This window comes from Miniopterus natalensis, chromosome 2 (genome assembly GCF_054644295.1).
Source record: "Miniopterus natalensis isolate mMinNat1 chromosome 2, mMinNat1.hap1, whole genome shotgun sequence".
NCBI classification, from domain to species: domain Eukaryota; kingdom Metazoa; phylum Chordata; class Mammalia; order Chiroptera; family Miniopteridae; genus Miniopterus; species Miniopterus natalensis.
In genome coordinates this window covers 35,046,141-35,067,725 of record NC_142082.1, presented here as the reverse complement: position 1 = coordinate 35,067,725, position 21,585 = coordinate 35,046,141, and the positions used below count along the sequence as shown (strand labels likewise).

The window sequence follows — 21,585 nt, the reverse complement described above, 5'->3', positions numbered from 1 at the left end:
TCCATGAGCAAGCTGGATTATATCTATAGACAAACCTACAGAGTTACTGTACAGACAAACACACAGTTTCTTTATTTTATTATTGTAAGCACTGACAAATATAATAAAACTTTTTACCAAACTGTGACTTTCATGTATTAACTTAATTAAAGCAATATTATGGGTACTACTCTTAGTGTTAACCTGTGGGTGGTTGTTATTGAAATCCATTATCTATGGAGTCGATATTAGTGGTCAGCTGCATCAGAAATAAAACTTGCAACCAAGAGCCTCCCTTGGGTGCTGTGAGCTCAGCAGGTTAAGTTGTCAAAACCTGTTAAAGCTGCTTAAAACCGAAAGTTTAACCTCCTGGAGTTAAAGGTAAACCAGTCATTCCATTCAGGAGGGGCTCTGACTTTATTTAGCAGCAAGGCAAAAATTACCTTTGGACAGGAACAAAAGGATTTATAATAGTATCTTCATGTAGGAATTATTTTGTTTACATGGGTGTTTGTGTACCTTGCTATATAACTTTAATAAAAACATTCCAATGTCCTCTAATCTATGGAAAATGACTTGTGAAATTTTTCCTTTATAAAATCCCTACTTTCTTAGTTTTTTAGAATAAGAACTTTGTCTTTTTACTTATACTAAAAATTTAATTTGACAAAGTGAAATAATGTATCATTTTATTTTTTATATTTAAAAATTTCTTGTGAACTTAAACAGCATACATAGTTTGAAAAGGAACATTGTATTTCAATGTAATTAGTATCTGATAACATGAAAAAGTACCTACATGGATTAATTTTTCTTTAAGCATCTATTTAAGAAGATTTAGAAGTTCTGTAGACTTACTGAAAAAGCATACATTAAATAAAAGACTTGAAAATTCAGCTTATCTTTATAAATAATAGTATTTTTGATGTTGCAATGTTTATAAGGCCACAACTTAACTCCTACCTGTTACAGCCTCATTAAAGACCTCTTAGTGGAGGGAAAGATAGGGTCATTCTAACTAATAACTGTCACTCATTGAGTATTCATTGTCTACTAGAGAATCAGAATAGTTATTAAGGGGAGGATTGTCGTTATTTTAAATAGAGAAAATTGGGACTTGAAGATATAAAATAGATTGCCAAAGCTTGTTTAGCTAGGTAAGCAATGGAACTGAGATTTGAACTTTGTGACTCCCAAGTTGTACTTTCCATTGTAGCATGTTGCTTCCCATGCTGAGTATATGGAAAAGTCCCTTCTCTCCCCAAAGTGAAATGTATTACTTTGAAGTCTGGGTGTTTATTAGCCACTGTTGTGGGTCAACCACTATGCTAGCTGATGGAATTAGAATAGTGACCGGGATCGACATGATTCCTGCTCTAATGGCACAGTCCAGTGGTAGAGACAGATATAAAACAAGAAAACATACAAATAAGTAATTACAAGTTGTGGTGTTATGAATGAAACAAACCAGTTGCTGAGAGAGAATAATGGGTGACTCTCTGTTAATAAGGGAAATTCTCTCTGAGGCGGCAAAATGTAAGCTGAGGCCTGATAGATGAGAATTAGCGCTTAGCTAGGTATTCAGCCGGGACAGATGGGACAACATGTGCAAAGGCACTGAGCCAGTCCAGTAGATCGGCATCTAATCTGTGAATTAGCACTGCTGAGCTTGTTTAGTCACTCATTGGCTAGCTCTCGATCCCTAGCTCTAGCCAGTGTATCAGCCTTACTTGGGACAATTTTGTTTGCTACTTGCTGCTGCAACTTCTCAGTGGTTACAATGGCAACTACTAAGTAGGACTAGCAAAGGGAGGAATTTAGTAGGCATCTTCAGGAAGATAAAAAGCTGCCTGAAGAAGGAAGATGGCAGTAGTGGATTTATATCTGATGTATTCATTTTAGGAAGAGAGGCTCCAACTCAGAGAAATACATCAGATATAAGTCTGTCATTGTCATCTTTAGTCATGCATATATTCAATATGTTTATTAAAAAGCGTTGTCTAGAGAGTGGGGTGTGGTCTGTCCAGTGGAGAATGTAGGCTTGGACTAAAGGCAGGAGCCTTGTCTTTGTATGTGAGAAACTGTTAGTGCAAATAAAACTGCAAATGAATAGTATTTTAAAATGTCTAATTTTGTAAACAACTGCTTAGTGGCTTCCAAGTCTTCCTGTGAGTTAATCATATATTAGTTTAGTTTCCAAGTCTATTATGTATTCCCCAAATAGATATTAGATATTTCAGTATAAGGGAATTTATAATTAAATATAGGGAAGTAATTTCAGTGAACTATTCCAATTAAGTGTTATAGATCCCAAGGCTACATTGATGAAATTCAGCTGGGATGTTCTACATAGGAGACAGCTGTTTCAAAACTATAAAAAACCTATTTGTGAAGGGTTTCATGTAATATTTCCTCTTAATAAAAAATATTTCTACATTTTTTTTAGTTTATTTTTTTCTAAAACTTATTTTTGGGGAGGCAGTTTTAGGTTCACAGCAAAATTGAGAGGAAGCTAGAGATTTTTTTTTTTATACCTTCTGCCTCCACACATGAATAGACTCCCCATTATCAACATCCACTCTCAAGGTATATTTGTAGCAGTTTATGAACCTACATTGACATATCATAATTACCCAAAGTCCGTAGTTTACATTAGGGTTCACTCTTGGTGTACATTCTGTATGTTTGGGTAAATGTATAATGACACAGTTTACCCATTCACCTGCTGAAGGACATTTTGGTTGCTTCCAAGTTTCAGCAATTATAAATAAGGCTGCTGTACACATCAGTGTGCAGGTTTCTGTGTGGACATGCGTTTTCAATTCCTTCGGATAAATACCAAGGAGTGTGATTGCTGGATCATATGGTAAGAGTATGTTTAGTTTTGTAGGAAACCACCAAACTGTCTTCCAAAGTGGGTATACCATTTTGCATTCCTACCAGCACTGAATGAGAGTTTCTGTTGCTCTCTATCCTCTCTAGTTCTATCAGTGTTCTAGGTCCATAGTGTTACCTTGTTTAAATTTGCATTGCCCTGATCACATATCATGTGGAGTATCTTTTTGTATGCTTCTTTGCCACGTGTATGTCTTCATTGGTGAGATATCTGTTAACGTCTTTGGCCTATTTTTTTCTTATGGAGTTGTTTTCTATTTGGTGAATTTTAAGAGTTCTTTGTATATTTTGGGTAATAGTCCTTTATCAGATGTGTCTTTTGCATATATTTTCTTCTAGGCTGTGGTTTGTCTTCTCTTTCCCAGAAGTTTTTAATTTTAATCAAGTCCAGTTTTTCAATGATTTCTGTCATGGATTGTGCCTTTGGTGTTGTATCTAAATTAAAGTCCTTGCCATACATACCCAAGGTCATCTAGGTTTTCTCTTGTGTTATCTTCGAGGAGTTTTATAGTTTTGTGTATGTATTTATGTATGTATGTATGTATGTATGTATGTTTATTAATTTAGAGAGGGGGAGGAAAGAGAGAGAAGAGAGAGAGAGGGAGGGAGGGAGAGGGAGAAAAACATCGACATGAGTGAAGGCTACATTGATTGGTTGCCTCCTGCACATCCCCCGACTGGGGATCAAACCTGCAGCTAGGTATGTGTCTATGGGGCAATGCCCCAACCAGCTGAGCCACACTGGCCAGGGCTATAGTTTTGTGTTTTGTATTTAAGTCTTTGACCCATTGTAAACTAATTTTTGTAAAGGGTGTAAAGTTTGTTTGGATTCATTTTATTTCGCATGTAGATGTCCAATTTTATCAGCATTGTCTGTTGAAAAGGTTTTGTTTGCTTCATTGTATTGCCTTTGCTTTTTGATGAAAGATTGGTTGATTACATTTACAGGGATCTATTTTTGGGCCCTCAGTTCTATTTTATTAATCTTTCTGTTCTTTCACCAATACCGTGGTGTCTTGATCATTCTAGCTTTCATTCTAGCTTGATCATTCAACTTCTAGTAAGTCTTGAGGTTGAGTACTGTCAATCCTCCAACTTTGTTCTTCTCCTTTAATGTTTTGTTGGCTGTTGTGGGTCTTTTTCCTCTCCATATAAACTTTAGAATAAGTTTGTTGATATTCACAAAATAATTTGCTGGGATTTTGATTGTATTTATTTATAGATAAGTTGGGAAGAACTGACATCTTCCTATCCATGAACATGGAATACGTCTCTATTTATTTAGTTGATCTTTGATTTCATTCATCAGAGTTTTATAAGTTTCCTCATATAGATCTTGTATATATTCTGTTATAGCTATTTTATTTTTGGGTATGCTAATGCAAATGGTATTGTGTTTTAAATTTCAAATCTCACTTGTTCATTGTTGGTATACAGGAAAACAATTGACTTTTTAAATATTAATCTTGTATCCTGCAGTTTTTAACAATCATACTTGTCCACACTGAGCTTTCAGCAATTTATAAATTACCTTTGAGGTTTTCCTGCCCTGGCACTGGCTCCTAAGGCAGTTTCTGCTCATGAATCTCTGCTCTGACAAAGGATGATTGCCTGTTTGCAATCTTGGGTGCCATGGTTTGCCCTGTGTCCTCACCTCTCTTACAGATCCAAGAACAGTTGTTGCTTTTTCAGTCTTTCCTGCTTTTTACTTGTTAGGACAGAGTGGTCACTTCTTAGCTCTTTTACATGTGGAATTGGAAGTCACAGGTACAATTTGCGGGGGGAGGTTTAAAATTTTATTTTAAATAGAATATTATAACTTGTGTAACAAAACTTACAATTTTAACCCTTTTTAACTATACAGTTCAGTGACATTAAGTATTCATAGTTTTCCAAGATGAAAAGATTATGGAGATGAATAGTGGTGATGGATACACATATCAATTTTAAAGTAATATGATTTACTTTTTGGCAGTGTTTTAAGGTTTTCTAACAGATTTATCTATCCTTACAATATTTTATTAGCTTGCATTGTATAGGTTTGTAGGTAGTGATACATATCCAACATTTAATAAGTTACTGACCAAGCACATACTCTGTGAAGGTCCCACATCTTTTCTTTCTTTCTTTTTTTTCAATCCTCACCAGAGGACATGCTCATTGATTTTAGAGAGAGAGAGGGAGAGAGACAGATGGACCAATACATCGATGTGAGAGAAAAACATTGATCCATTGCCTCCTGTACTCACCTTGGGATGATGCTCCAACCAACTGAGCCACACAGGCCAGTGCCCACATCTTTTGATTCTGATCCCAGAGGTTAAGGGGTCAGTCCCACAAGACCACCCCCATTTCAGATGCTAGTCTCAAGTCTTCGGTTGTCACCTGTATTTTTGAACTAACTAGCTATAAATCAGGTTCCACAATCCCCTCCTCAGGTTTGATAATTTGCTCTAATGGCTCATAGAACTCAGGGAAACACTTTACTTTCATTTATTGGATTATCATAAACAGTATTATAGAGGATATAAATGAATAGCCACATGAAGAGGTCCATAGATCAAGGTCTGGAAAATTCCCTATCATGGGAGTTTCTGTCCTGTGAAGTTAGGTGTACCTGGCATGTGGATGTGTTCACCAGCCCAGAAGCTCTCCAAACCTTGCTGATGAGGGTTTTTATGGAGGTACCATTATGTGGCATGACTGATGAAATCATTCACTATTGGTGATTATTAACTCAGTCTCCAGCCCTTCTCTCCCTTGAGATGGGGAATTGGGCTGAAAGTTCCAATTCTAATCAAACCTTTCTGATGACCAGCCCCCATTTGAAGCTATCTAAGGGTCCTGAAGCTATCTAAGGGTCCCCAGCCACCAGTCATTTTATTGCCGTACAAGAAAACACTCTTACCACTCCTGAGATTCGAAGGATCTTAACAGCTCTTGTGGTAGGAACTGGGGTCAAAGACCAGATATTAGGACAAAAGATGCTCCTACCACCTCTATCTCTCAGGAAATTATAAGGATTTGAGGAGCTCTGTGTCAGAAACTGGGGCAGAGACCAAATGTATGTTTCTTATGTCACAAACAAAAAAAAATATTGGAGATACTTACCCACCCTCTTGGGACTGTAGTTTCACTGATGGAGAAGAATGTTTCTTCTCTGAATGTTTTGGCGCCTGCATGCTCCCATTTCTGCCACCTGCTGTTGTAACCGTTGAATTACTTCAAGGCTGGGGCACAAAATAAATGAGCTTCAAAACAAAACAAAACAAAACAGAACAACCCTCCCACCCAAACCCAACAGCCTTGGGAGATTCTGCAGTGTTGGAAGTGTTAGGAGCTCCCTTTTCTTCTTGAGTTGGAAGTATAGGGCTTCTCCTGGAGTTTTCTGTCAGTACCCGAATGTCTACTCTGGGTTTTATGCTTTGTTCATTAGGCAGGGGGACCATGGAGGAAAGGAAAATGCTGAAACTCACTTCTGGTTTATGGTAATTTGAATTCTGTTCTCCCTCGATCTGCCTGCTATTATTGTCTTTTCAAAGTTTGTAAATAGGTGATTCATTTGTTCTGTTCAGGTTTCACAGTTACATTCAGTGGGACAGACAGGGTGAAATATGCTTATTCCTTCTTACCTGCAATTAGAATGGCCACTGTGTTTCTTAAAACAACTTTGGGGAGGATTAAAGATGGCAGCAGACTGAGGGGAAGCTACACTGACACTCTCCCAGGACCAAACTGGAATTACAACTAAAATATAGAAAAACCATCCTCAATAATCAATTGCAACTGAAGACGAGCTGGAGAGCACCCTCATAACCAAGGACAAAAAATGGAGACCTCATAGAGACTGGTAGGAAGTGGTGTGAGAGGGCTGACTGGGCTCCCACAGGCAGCAGCTGAAGGTCTTGAGGGATATCTCAGCTGTGAGGGGTTCCCACTGACAACTCTGGGGCCTAAACCCCAAGCTGGTCTTCCCAGCCCAGAGCACCAGAACTGAGAAAGGTGCCCACATAACATATGGTTGTGAAAAGCAGCTGGGTTTCTGTCTGCCAGGGAGAGGGCTGGAAAGCAGGCACCTTCTTAAAGAGTCAGTGCACAAAGTTTTATGTGCAGCCACTCGCCTTGGGCTCCAGCAGAGGGAGGACAGAGTGGACTGGAGCTGTGTGAGGAGAATCTAGGGTTGTGGGCTCTGGAGCTAGAGCTCAGAGGGCACCCCTTTGGATTCTTGTGCCAAGTCATTGCCCCATACTGCAGAGGACATCTTTCTCAGGCAGACATTTACCTTCCAAATAGCTTTTGCCTGAGGGGGAAGCAATTGTCCCACCCTGCTGGAAAACTTCTTGCCCTACCCTGTGGAATTTCTGTAGCCTCAGGCTCCTTAAGACAATCAGATTAATCAGCCTGCAGGCCGAGGCAGACCTCAGAGTGCCCTTGAGTCTTTGCGTCATCTGCTTCTGGACCTGGGCCTTCGAAAAGCAGACTTTGGTATGCATCTTGGTCATGTCCAAATGCACCTACCCCCAACAGAGGGAACCTCAAGCTGTGGGTTGTTGATAGCTCCAAACAGGGTACTCAAGGCTAGTGACAAACAGTGTCTAAAATTGGCCTGCACCAGAGACCTTCCAAAAAGGCGCAGAGTCCTAGCAGGCCTACCTAATACATAGAAACAAACCCAAATAGGCAGCCAAAATGAGGAGAGACAAAAGCCCCGAATGAAAGAACAAGAGAAGTCTCCAGAAAAAGAGCTAAGTGAAATGGAGATGAGCACTCTATCAGATACAGAGTTCAGAATTTTGATTGTAAGGATGCTCAACAGCATGAAAAAAAGATACAGAAACTGAAAAATGACCAGTCAGAAATGAAGAATGACATAGCAGAAATAAAGAATACATTGGCAGGAGTAAATAGCAGATTAGAGGAAACTGAGGATCAGATCAACAAATTAGAAGACAAGGTAGAAGAAATCAGTCAGATTCAAAAAGAAAAAAGAATTAAAAACAGAAGGACAGTTTAAGGCAGCTGTGGGACGTGAAATATAACAATACTTGTATCATAGGAGTGCCAGAAGAGGTTGAAAGTAAGCAAGGTTAGAGAACCTGTTTGAAGAAATAATGGCAGAAAACTTCCCTAACCTGGTAAAGGAAAAAGTCACACAAGTTCAGGAAGCACAGAGAGTCCCAAGCAAAAAGAATCCAAAGAGGCCTGTGCCCAGACACATCATAATTAAAATGCCGGAAATTTAAGACAATATTAAAGGCAGCAAGAGAAAAACAATCTCCCATAAGGCTTTCAGCTGACTTCCTATCAGAAACTCTACAGGCCAGAAGGGAATGGCATGAAGTATTCAAGGTAATGCAAAACAAGGATCTATCCAGCAAGGCTATCCTTCAATATAGATGGTGAAATAAAGAGCTTCCCAGACAAAAAAAGGCTAAAGGAGTTTATCACCACCAAACTAGCATTGCAGGAAATGTTAAAGGGACTGCTGTAATCAGAAGTAGAAATAAAAGCATTACAAAAAATATTAAAAGGACTACTGTAATAATAAGTAATAGAGAGAGAAACATAGGTCGTTATTTATTGCCATTTTAATTCTTTATGCCTATCAATAATAATGTTAAGGACTTTAAGGGAGAGATCAACAGCAATACAGTCATAGTAGGGGACTTTAACATCCCACTGACTTCACTGGATAGACCTTCCAGACAAAAAGTCAACAGAAACAGTGACGCTAAATGGCACACTAGATTAGATGGATTTAATTGATATTTACAGAACATTTCACCCCGGAGTTGCAGAATATACATTCCTTTCAAGTGCACATGGGTCATACTCAAAGATAGACCACATGTTAGGACAGAAAACAAGTCTCTACAAGTTCAAGAAGATTGAAATCATATCAAGCATCTCAGATCACAGTGGCATGAAATTAGAAATCAACTACAGTAAAAACATTCAAAAGCATTCAAACACATGGAGGCTAAATAGCATGTACTAAACAATGAATGGGTTACCAGTAAGATCAAGAAAGAAATAAAAAACTTCCTGGAAACAAATTAAAATGAACACACAACAACCCCAAATCTATGGGACACAGAGAAAGCAGTTCTGAGAGGGAAATTCATAGCACTACAGGCCTACCTCAAAAAGCAAGAAAGATTTTTAGTAAACTATCTAACCCTACAACTTAAAGAATTAGAAAGCTCCCTTGTGAAACCTTCTGGACCAGGGCTTTTCTTTGCTGGGAATTTTTTTTATTGCTGCTTCAATTTCATCAGTTGTTACTAGCCTATTCAGGTTTTCTGATTCTTCCTGATTCAGTTTTACATGATCTCACTCGTATGTGGCATCTAATAAACAAAATAGACTGAGGAACAAAATAGATCCAGAGACACAGAAGCATGGAACAGACTGATGAATTTCAGTGGGAAGGCAGGGGTGGGTGGGTGGGGAGAGATTAATCAAAGAACTTATATGCATATATGTATAACCCATGGACACAGACAATAGTGTGGTGAGGGGAGGTTGGTTTCGAGGTGGAGGGGATATCTAATACTTTCAACAAAGATAAATTAAAAAAAAACTGTGGGAAGGAATGTGATGCAGCTGAATGGGTGTTTGTATCTTATATATTACACTATTGTATAATTATGGGAAGAGTTTGATTAGATAACATGGGAGGAAAGGAAAGAGGTTTCTATTGTTGACAGCATTACTTGTTAAGCTTCCTCTGAGATTAGTGGGAGAGAAAGTTGAGTGTTTATACCTAATTGCTTGGAATGGCCCAACTGCAGCAACCTGCTGTCAATGATGGAGTATAGAACATTCCTCCTATGAATGTTACTTGTTTTCATAGAAAATTAACCAGGGAGTTGGTGGTTCTCAATGTTTAAGTCCCAACTCTTTACTGTGGCATTCAAGATTCCTTTTAACCTGGTTCCTTCTACTCAGTCATTCTCTCTCACCTTTCTCTCCCATCAGTGCCTCCTTATACACCTTAATTTCAAGTCATTTCACAGATTTCTAAATAGGCTGGGGCCCTTCACATTTCTACAGGGTTTTTTGGTTTTTTTTTTAAAGAATAGTTTGATTTTTAGAGAGAGAGGAAAGGAGAGGGAGAAAGAAACATTTGATGTGAAAGCGTAACATTGGCTGCCTCCTGCATGCCCCCTACCAGGGATCAAGCCCACAACCCAGGCATGTGCCTTGACCAGGAGTCAAACTGGCAACATTTTGGTGCACATGTTGATATCCAACCAACTGAGCCACACTGGCCAGGGCACACTTCTACAATTTTGAATGTGCTTTTTCTCTGTTGTTAATTCCCTTCTCACTTTTTTCCATTTATTAGAAATCCAATTTTGTATTTCATTAACCGATTCTTCACAAAACCATTTTCTATAATGTTAAGGACTTTAAGGGAGAGATCAACCGCAATACAGTCATAGTAGGGGACTTTAACATCCCACTGACTTTTCTTTGTGATTAGTATTTTTCATTTGTACTGGACTGAACTTGTGGAGGGGAGGGGGCTGTGATTTGTGTGTCTCTTTATATCCTGCTATAGCAGAGTGCCTGTGATAAGTGTTGTAATGTGTCAAGGAAGGGAGAAGGAAGTGTTCAGGGTTTATTTAATGGTAAAGAGATATGGTGGGTAGAACATAGAGTATTTGAATTAAAAAGAGTAGAAAGCAGAGACCAGAATGGTATAAATGGAATCAGGAACTCATGGTTTTAGGGAAATGTTTTGATTACTTTGAGTTGTGTAAATAATACTCAGATATTCGTTTTCTTGGGCTTTCTATTATATACAAGTTTTGTTTTGGTGGGGTAGCTTTTCCTCTAGTTTTTTCTGTCCACAGAGCCAGCTGCCACTTCTGTTAAAGTAGGATTTGTCTATATTTTGTTGTCCAGATTTTGAATCCATTTCTTTATTCTTTCACATAGAAAAGACATGCCAGTAGCTGCACCAAGCATTCTTTCAGAAAAGTTAGATTTTAAATAAAAGACAAGTAGTTATAGCCTTATTAAACTATTTTCTTCCTTGTAGATTACCAGGAACTTTCAGCAGAGAGGAGCATTTGAGTGGTTGATTTTGTTATTTTTAATACCCATCTGAAGCTCCTGGTGAGAAACCAACAAATCATATACCATAAATCAAGGGTTTTTATGACTTTTGTGAACCCAGTAGCAATATTGGATAATTTGGGAAGTGGAATCTATGGTTAGAATGCCAGCTTTTGGAGTTTCTCTGAATGGGTTGATAAGTAGTAGAATAGATACTGTGAGAAAGGTACCCACCATTAAAATGCATAGCTAGAGGAATGGTAACATGTGTTACCTACAGGAGGTTGCATTTATGGTTGTAAGTTAAAAACTGTGTGATCACTTTCACGCACCCATTTTTATGCCAGATTAGATTCTCAATTAGGGTTTGTTGATGTCTTTCATGACAATCCTAAAACTGTTTCATTTTAGAAAACTAAATTATTGTTCACAATTTTTAAATTTTTAATTAAAATAAAAATACACGTGCTATTTTTTCCTGGTAAGAAATGCAAACTTTAAAAAAGTCCTCTAATTCAGGCTGGTGGGATGAGTTAGACTTTGCTTCCTGTTCTAAATTCCCAGGGAAGAGAAACACTTAAAACAAACAAAAGAAAAATAGCAAACCAAAATTCTGATGGAAAATGGAGGGGGGAATGTGGTCCTGAAAATGATAAAGAATTTCTGGAAGATAGATAGGAGATAGGATCATTCAGTAGAAAACCCCAGTCTAAAACATGGCTGCAAAAGGTGGGAGCAGCTCCAGGGAAGAAAGATCCACAGCAGGAAGGGGGACCTGGGGCAACTGATGGGATGTCCGGTTAGGAAACCTCATTAAGACCATCCAGCTAGGTGATTCCTCCATGAAAAGTGTCCAGCAGGGAGAATGGTTGGTAAACTGGTAGAGCCATGTCTTGGCATTCTTTGGTAGTTAAAGAGAATGAGGTAGATCTCTATATATTGACAGAGGACATCTCTAAGACATATACAAGATTGAAGGAGAACTTGCAGAATGACATATACAGCATAATAATGCTATTAATGGTTTAAAAATCCCACACTAAAATATTTTATATTTTTATGGTTACATACATTATATGAAAGTGTAGACCAGGGGTTCTTGACAGTAGCACTATTGACCTATTGACCCCCCTCCCTAATTCTGCCATCTAAAATTAATTGTGAATAAATGTGTCATGGTGCTACACATTTAGTTTTACGAAGTTAAAGCAAATGTAGTATTTACTAACATAAAAAAATCATAATTTGCTAGGATTCAAATTACATTTCTAGAAAGGATGTGCCAGAAGGCTAGTCTGTTGACATTTATATGTCTCTTGAGACTTTAGACACTTTGTATAAAATAGAAGGGTTCTCCCCCCCCCCTTACAAATAGGATTTTATCTGATTGTTTGAAAATTACTTTTTCCAGTTCTTCAAACCATGATTGATGCAGTTGGCATTCCTTTCTTTAACTTTTCAATCTGTAAGGGTAATTTGTGTCTGTCGGTAATGCTAGAGAATTTGGTTAGATTTGGTGAATACTGAAGCCCGGTCAGATTGTGTGACACTGCTGTTCTTAGGCCAGGAGCACATTTAATCTTTATTTTGTCATCCTTCCAGTGTCTGCATTGAAGGATATCACGAGGAAAGCTCAAATATTCATGGTCATGGTAAATAATGCCCACGTGATTGCAGATCTTGTCGAAGTGATAGATTTCAAAAGATCTCCCAGCATGAAAACAACTTCAGAGTTGCTTGTCTTCCCTGTCTTTTCTCAGTCTGTACTTAGAATAAAAGGTATTTAAAAACTTTGACCCAGATCTGGTCTAACCTTTTTAACTAGTACAGACTAAGATCCAATCTATTTGATAAGGATAGAAATCAAGCACAGTATCTTTTCAGCATATCTTAGGCATCTAATGGACTAATAGGAAATATTCCACAAATCCAAAGTTATAAATTCTGGCACAATTTTTAATCTATCTATATCCAAGCATTTAAATTCATTTTTAAGACATCAATAAGGATGATACATTTTTTTTCAGTTCTGTAAGTTGAAAAACACACCCTGATACAAGTAATATTTTTCTTTTTCTTTTTTTTAAAAAAAATATATCTTTATTGATTTCAGAGAGAGGAAAGGAGAGGGAGAGATAGAAACATCAATGATGAGAGAGTCATCGATCAGCTGCCTCGAGCCTGCAACCCGGGCATGTGCCCTGACCCGGAATCAAACCCCGATTGCCTGGATCCTAGGTTGATGCTCAACTGCTGAGCCACGCCTGGCTGGGCAATATTTTTCTTTTTAAAGTATAAAATTGTTCAAAATATAAAATTAAATGCTTGAGGAAGAAACTAATAATTTTTAAAAATCTCTACTGGAAACTTGCCTATTTAAAAAGAAAATCTTTAGCCGAGGATATTTTTTCCATTGCTTTTCAGAGGGAGTAAGAGGGAGGGATGAGGAGAGGGGGGAGAGAGAAAGAGAGAGAAACATCGATGTGAGAGAGAGACATCAGTTGGTTGTCTCCTGCCCCAGCCCCAACTGGTCGGGGTTTGAGCCTGCAGCTGAGGTACATGTCTGTGACTGGAATTGAACCCAGGACCCTTCAGTCTGAGGGCCAACGCTCTGACCACTGAGCCAAAATAGATAGGGTGGAAACTCTCCTATTGGAAAAGTTTATGAAGACTGACTACTTTAATTTGAATCCTAGTATTTAAATTTTTTTCTTTTTGAAACTAGCCAGCAATATCCTAGTCAATTGATTAGTTTACCTTGGTTTAAACTTTCCATGATTGTCATATATATACCACTGAACTATATAAAAAGGAATTTATATTTTTCAAGATGTTGAAATTTTTGAAACATAAAAACATCTAGTCAGCTTAGTCAAGTAAATAAGTCATTCAGAAAAGCATCTGTAGTGCTTGAATAGTTTTAGGTAAAGAAATCACCTCACACATTTAGTACAACAATAACAGCAAAATTGAAATTGAGTTTCAGAAGTTTTTCCAACGATCCTTTCACAGTTGACTCATTCATGTCTCCTTGGGAACTGAGACAGCAGAGGATTCTAGTGTTTTCTATCAAATGGCTTTGCCCAGCATTTTTGCTTGTACCAACCCTGGACTAGACTGTGCAGTTGTTGAACTTCTCTACCCTAAAGTAAGGTTTGTTTCTGGGAAATAGAAGAACGGAAATCAACTAGCCCTTTAGAAACAGCTGTGTTTTGCCTTTCTTTGTAAAGTCCATAAGCGTCTTGACCTGCTTTTGATGTTTAATTTATTTGAATGTTTACTCAATCAATATTAACCATCTCCTAAAATACATTAGGCTTTGAGCTACATTCTCAATATGATTACAAGCAGTTTGTGATAACAGGAAAAAATGTTTATTATGATGTTAAACAAAAGGATGCAACATTACATATGCAGTATGGTTACAAAAGTATATTTAGAGAAAAGACTGGAAGGAGATAAGTCAAAGTACAATTAGGATTCTCCTTTTTACTTTTTGATACATGTTTATTGTAGAAATTTTGGACATATAAATATACACATGTATGCATGTATATATCTTATTTCTTCCCCCCATATAACCCTCAGTTCCCATATGTGTTGCTATGATTGGAGAAGCTTTAATTTTGTGTAGTTAGACTTCTACTACACAGACAATGGCTTAACAATGAAAGTTATTAAATTTCTATTTAATTATACATATGAGTTAAGCTTTTAGCACATGACACTGTGCTGGGGGAGATTAAAAAAAAAAGAACTTAAGACACAGTTTCAGCCTAGCAGGACCTTATGATATCAAGGAGGAGAATATATAAATTATCACAGACATAATCTGTAAAGCAGTCTAAGTGACATTGCTGGCAGGATGTGATTAAATGCCAAAATTTGTGTTAAGTCCTATTGGAGTTCCAGTTAATGGAGATGAAGCTGAAGTACTTGGGAAAGACCTAGTAGTAAAGGTGAAACTTTAAGTGCATTTTTAATAATAGGTAATACTGGAGGGAAATAAAATATATACAGAATAGTGTGGATTTAACTTTAAATAAAGACTTTATCCCCACCTGGTTAATGCGTTTTTCTTTCTTTTTCTTTTTTATGTGTTTGTTTGTTTGTTTTTTAAATCCTCACCCGAGGGTATTTTTTCCATTGCTTTTCAGAGAGAGGGAGGGTGGGGAGAGAAACATCACGATGAGAGAGACACGCCAATTGGTTGCCCCCACTCACTCCCTGACCAGGGCCAGGGATCGAGCCTGCAACCTAGGTACGTGCCCTTGGCCCGAATTCAACCCAGGGACCCTTCAGTCCATGGGCCAGCACTCTAACCACAGAGCCAAACTGGTTAGGGCTTTTTATGTTTTTATTGATTTATTATTATTTTTCGAGAGAGAGGAAGGGAGAGCGATAGAGATAGAAACATCGATGGAGAGGAATTTCATCAATCAGCTGCCATCTGCATGCCCCCTACTGGGGATGGAGCCTGCAGCCTGGGCATGTGCCCTGACCGGGAATCAAACCAGTGACCACTTGGTTCCTGGGTCGACCCTCAACCACTGAGCCAAACCAGCTGGGCCCAACACTCTTTATTGAGTAGACTAGCTTTACCCCATTGTATATTCTTGCCTCCTGTGTTGAATATTATTTGACCGTGAAGGTGTGGATTTATTTTTGGGTTTTCTTTTCTCTTCCAATGATGTATATGTTTGTTTTTATGCCAGTACTGTGGTGTTTTGATTACTATGGCCTTGTAGTATATTTTGATATCAGGTAGTGTGATTCCTCCAACTTTGTTCTTCTTTCTCAAGATTGCTGTGGCTATTTGGGGTCTTTTGTGGTTCCATTAAAATTTTTGGAATATTTGTTCTAGTTCTGTGAAATACGCCATTGTTATCTTGATAGGAATTGCATTGAATCTATAGATTGCTTTGGGTAGTATGGACATTTTAATGATGTTAATTCTTCTTGTCCATGAACTTGTTACATGTTTCCACTTATTTGTATCTTTAATACATTTTTGGTTGAATTTATTCCAAGTGTTGTTTTTTGTTGTTGTTTGTGTGGGGTTTTTTTTGATGCAATTGTAAATGGGATTGTTTTCTTAGTTTCCCTTTCTGATAGTTCATTATTGGTATATAAAAATGCAACTGATTTCTGGATATTTATTTTGTATCTGCTACTATACTGAATTCATTTATCCATTTTAGTAGATTTTTGGTGGAATCTTTATGGTTCTTTATGTATATAGTATCATGCATCCTTTTTTAAGGGATTGTTTAGTATTCAGTTCCCACCTCATAGGAAAAACCCCAACCCACAGTTACAGCAACAAAATGCTGCTAATAGGATCTGAACTGGCACAGGGTAGTAGACGAGTCTGGGAATAAACAAGGCAAAGACAACCACAAGGAAAGGAGTGCCTTGCTTTGCCCCTGGGAATATTTCGGATCCCTTTGTGAGTATTGCTGCCTTTCCTTGAAGTGGATGTTTTTAAAGAAATTGCAGATATGTATTTGAGTATATTAAGATATTGATCTGTAAATCTTCCTGCAGGTATTTTTTAACATTTAGTACATAATAAAATTTTTTACTTAATTGGAAAATACGTGTTGAGTTGATAAAGAGAAACCTGTTTTCTAAAAGATGACTTTCTTGTTTTACTTTTTTGTAGATCTCATTTAAAACAAAGTGCTTCTTTAAAAATTATTTCACAACTGAGGCAGCAAGCAAAAGTATTTGCCAACTTTTGGTGGGGTAGTAGGGTGAATCACAATTGTCTAACTATATGTATGTAGTCCAGTTTTTATATACGCCTTGCAAATAAATTGAAACTGATTGGGAGTTTCTTAAATTGGAAAACTGTTGGGAAAAGCCATTTCAAAAATATGAATGGCTTCATCATTTTAAAACAGTAGATTTCTTTTAGAAGTAAACAGGTTACTCTTTTCGGTATTGAATGCCTAGCCTGTATTAAGCAAAAATAGATTTAAAACATTGTAGATTGAGTTGTATTAAAAATGGAGCATATATTTCTGACTTTTTAGGTAGATTTAGGACTTAATGCACATATCAGTTTTTTAAGGAATAAAGGTAAAATGGATGAGTATTCAATGTGAGAGTATTTAAATGATTGTCAAGATTTTCTGGTTCATGTGTGATGATACTGAACTCTGTAGTCCCGGGCTTTAATTTGTGCCTGGTGCTGACCCGTTGTTGTGCAGGGACACTCACTGCATCCCTTCCTTCAGTCCCTCTAATTATCCCCACTTCTGGGGGAGCTTGCTTAGAATTGGGCATGAGTGCTTGTTATTAAAATATTGGACTGCCCTGGCTCCATGTAACAGGGTAGTTCTCATAGAAGATTTATGTGTAGCGGATCCAAATCAGAGGCTGTAGTTTGCTGTGATTTTACTTAAATTTGTAGGGAACATTTTGGCAGTTATTTAGTTACACAGTGGATCAGGCTCGTATTAAATGAAATCCTGGTTAATATAGTTCCTGAGCTTATTTGTCCCATTGTTGTTTTTTAGTGCATATTCAAAAAGAGATCTGACTACAGAAGTGATATGTGAAACAGTCATTGCAATGTTGTGTATATTTGCAGATGATGTTAGTTCTGTTTTGCTGGGAGCAGCTGCTAACGCGGAGATTTGTGTCTTCAGGTTCACGTGAAGATGGCAGACGAGGCTGTGTGTGTTGGCCCAGCTCCCACCAGTAAAAGCTACCTCAACATGGAGGCCATCCTGGAAGCCATTAGGAAAACCGGGGCCCAAGCTGTGAGTCTGAACGAATCTATCTGCTGCAGCTGTTTCATATGTACTGAGCAGAAAGCTAGAGTTTGTATCTTAAAAAAGAAAAAAAAATGAGAGAATGATTGAAAATGCTGTTGCAATTGGTCATGTCACATGAGTTAAATGTGGCCGAATTTGCTACTGGAAATCAAAGGCTTTGTGGCATCTGGCAGTGTTGGTTGCTGATCCTGCAGGTGGCTGCTGGATTCAGCTTTCACACCAGGGAGCAGTTTCAGTTCATTTCCAAATTTGCTAGGGGGAAAAAAAAATCCCAATTAGTTTTGAGTATTAACCCTTTCAAGGTAATAAGAGCATTAAAAACAATTCTGCATTATAAACAGGATTCAAAATACCCCAGTTTAAACTGTTTTAATCACTTAAAAATTATGTACACCTAGTTGTACTTCCAGAAATATAAACAATATAATTGGTAATGCTTTTAGTTTGATCATGTCAGTAGGATACATATAACTTACATGGAGAAATAAATAATTCTCCCCACCCCCAGTTCTGTTTGAGTGAAGTGGAATCTAAGGAAGGACTGGTGTCTGATACCAGAAATAGTGTTTTGTTTTTGTTGTTGTGTGTTTTTATATCAGCACTAATTTACATATAATGTTAAAACTATGCAGAGTTATCTCTAAAATTGAATGGAAGCAGCAATTCCAGCAATTAACCTGGAGTGCTTCACATTTCTTTTGAAAGAAATGGATGTTTAAATAAGCTGAATTTATGAACCCATATTATGAATGTTTACAGTTTATTAGCAGAGTTAATGAAAGCAAAACTTTTAACTCTAGCTTGTCAGAATGTGATGTTTAGTTGAATGTTGATATAAAATGACATTGGTGGAGTGAAACTGTTATCCTGTGCTGTGGTAATTTAAATTATTCTGTTCCGTGTTTATAAAGCTTGATTCAGAATTTAAAAATCTTGGATGTGTAGCTACTTCTAAATTATGATACTGACCTCTTTCCTTATAGCAGAATCCTTTTATTGGAAACATTCAGTACTGACTGATAGCAGAGTAGCTAAATTTATGTTTGGCCAATGTGGTAGAGGCAAAAATCACTTGATTAGAACAGGATAGTGTAATGAGATTGTAGCAATGTGGCTTGCATAGCAGAGCATAAAGAAGTGGTGAATGTCTAAGTGGAGTGAGGAGGAAAAGAAGAGTAGCTATTAGAAGAAAAAAGCATTCAGAATACAAAAAAAAAGTATAAACCAAATTTCCATTTTAGATTTGACAGAAACTGCTCCTTGAGTAGTGGCTGAGTACATTAATGTTCTCAGGAGTAAAATACATTAGTTGGCTTGTAACCAGGATTTTGGAAAGTAGCAGTTCCTGGTACTGTAAAAAAAGGGAATTAAAAGTTTTCAAATCTATCTTGCAAAAGATTTCCTTTAACGTAATTCTTTGATCTACGAGGTATTAGAAAATTCTTCAGACTTGTGGCCAAGGTAAGCCTCAAAAAATAGGGAGAGTAGGAGTTGGGTTGAATAGGTAGTCAAATGCTGGTGGACAGGAAGACTTGGAGGCAGGTGGCTCTGATGGTAGTTAGGACTAAGGTAGCGTGCCTGAAGTGATTGTAAAATAGGCAGTACCTTGGAATTTGAGAGTCTGTACTCAGGAATGTGCATTGGAGCTGATCACCATGTGAGGGCAGGAAACTTACTCAGGGGCGTTTGAACAGTAAATCCATGACTGCACTCTACATTTTACTTACCAGGGTTTTACAATATGATAAAATTAAAAGTGTTTTTTGTTTTCATTTCTAAGGTACATCCAGGTTATGGATTCCTTTCAGAAAACAAAGAATTTGCCAAATGTTTGGTAAGTTTGTAATGAACGAGAAAGTGTTAATTTCTATTTCAGAAAGCAGTGTAATGGTGTTGCTTTTGTACATATGGATAGTGGTGAATTAGAGAATCTTAACTGACCGAACAATTCTTTGAAAATAGTTTGTGAAAAGTTGAGAGTTTATTTCGTAACCTGTCTTGATTTCAAGAGTAAAAATGGAAAAATAAAATCACCATTAATTACACCTAATGAAGGACACCTAGTTTATTATTGCATGGACTTTGACTTTTTTTTTTTTAGAAAGTGGTTTCTTTTTTTTTAATATATTTTTTTATTGATTTCAGAGAGAGGAAAGGAGAGGGAGAGAGATAGAAACATCAATGATGAGAGAGTCATTGATCGGCTACAGCCCACAACCCAGGCATGTGCCACGACTGGGAATTGAACCCCGATCTCCTGGATCCTAGGTCGATGCTCAACCGCTGAGCCACGCCCGGCTAGGCGGACTTTGACTTTTAAATTTAAAAACTTCAGAGTTTTAACTAAATATGTCAGGGAGTCCAGTGATTTTATTAATTATTATACCATGAGATTGGAATGTGAAGCCAGAATAAGATGCTGTTTTTTCCATTTTTTTGCATATTGTGGCATTTAAGATCATATCTTATAACATTCTCTATTTTGGGAAAAGTTTTATTACGATCTGAGTATGCTCTTGATACAACCATCCTGGTTAGGTGAATTAACCTTTATTTGCTATCTGATTTTCCAGGTATATTTGTAACTGCATTCAAGATGGTACTGAAACCTTAGTTTTCAGACACTAAAATATGATTATGAATAATATTTCAAAAAGCTCATTAGATCAATTATTCTAGGTATTAAATTCTCTTAATTTATTTTTCTGATATGTTATACTTTGTTTCTGTGGTATACTTGTATTTTGTTCTGCCATGGATTCAAATTATTTATGAATGTAATCATTTTCTAGATACAATTTTCACTTAAAATCTATAATTTAATTTGGAACAGTTCTTAAGGTCATAGAGTTCTTTCTTAGAATTACCTATTTTAACCAATTTACTTTATTGATTAAAAATTAAGGCCTGAAGAATATATAGTTAATAATATTGTAATAATTATGTATGGTGCCAGGTGGGTACTGGAAATATTAGAAGAATATTTTGTAAAGTATATGATTGTCTAACCACTATGCTGTACACCTGAAACTAGTACAAAATAATATTGAATGTAGACTGTAATTTAAAAATAAAATAGGAAAACCAGAAAATAAATTTAAGGCCTAAAGAGGTTGTGACTTAAAGTATCACAGATGGTAATGGTAAAAAGTGTCCGGAGAGGGCAAATTTGGTGGAACTATCCAGAGGTCTGGATTCACCAGGTTTTATGCAGTATATTCACATTTTCCTATTTATACCACCTTTTTTTTTTTTTTTTTTAATCTCTTTGTTTGAAATTTTGGCTGAGGTTCTGTCATTATGTAAGAAAGTGATTTCTATATAATTCTTACATTTAAATGTACTTGTACAATATAATGTGTTAAATTTAAGTTTGTATAGGTGAGGTGTCTCTAAACTATGGTTCATGGGCCAAATGGGGCCTGCAGCTTATGTTTGTAAATTAAGTTTTATTGGCACACAGCCATGCTCGTTCATTTACGTGTGGTCTGGGGCTGCTTTTGCTCTACAACAGCAGAATTGCATAGCTGTAACAGATCAAATAGCCAGTGAAGCCTAAAATGTTTATTGTATGGCCCTTTATAGAAAAAGTTTGGAAACTCCTGGTAAAGAGGAGTATCTGAGTCCCACAGAAGTTAAATGACATGGCCAATATATTCATTCATGCGTTTATCTAATCATTTAAAAAATGCATATTTGGTATCTATGTTCACGGCATTTGAGGATATAAAAATGAATCAGATGTGGGTCTTGCTCATGAGAAGCTCATAGTCATCTTGTGGAAAATAAGACAAGTACACAAATGACTTCAATTCAGGGAAGAAAATATTATGAAGTTCAAATTCTCTACAAATACAGA

General features: G+C 37.0%; 1 protein-coding gene across 1 annotated transcript in view; it reads left to right on the top strand.

Moving 5' to 3' along the window:
* The window catches only part of PCCA (propionyl-CoA carboxylase subunit alpha), a 336,620-nt gene that overhangs the window by 26,805 nt on the left and 288,230 nt on the right, over positions 1-21,585 (top strand). The window contains exons 5-6 of the mRNA XM_087814252.1: positions 17,598-17,711; positions 19,507-19,560. Of these exons, the coding sequence (XP_087670378.1) occupies positions 17,598-17,711; positions 19,507-19,560 (168 nt within the window). The remainder of the gene's footprint in view (positions 1-17,597; positions 17,712-19,506; positions 19,561-21,585) is intronic.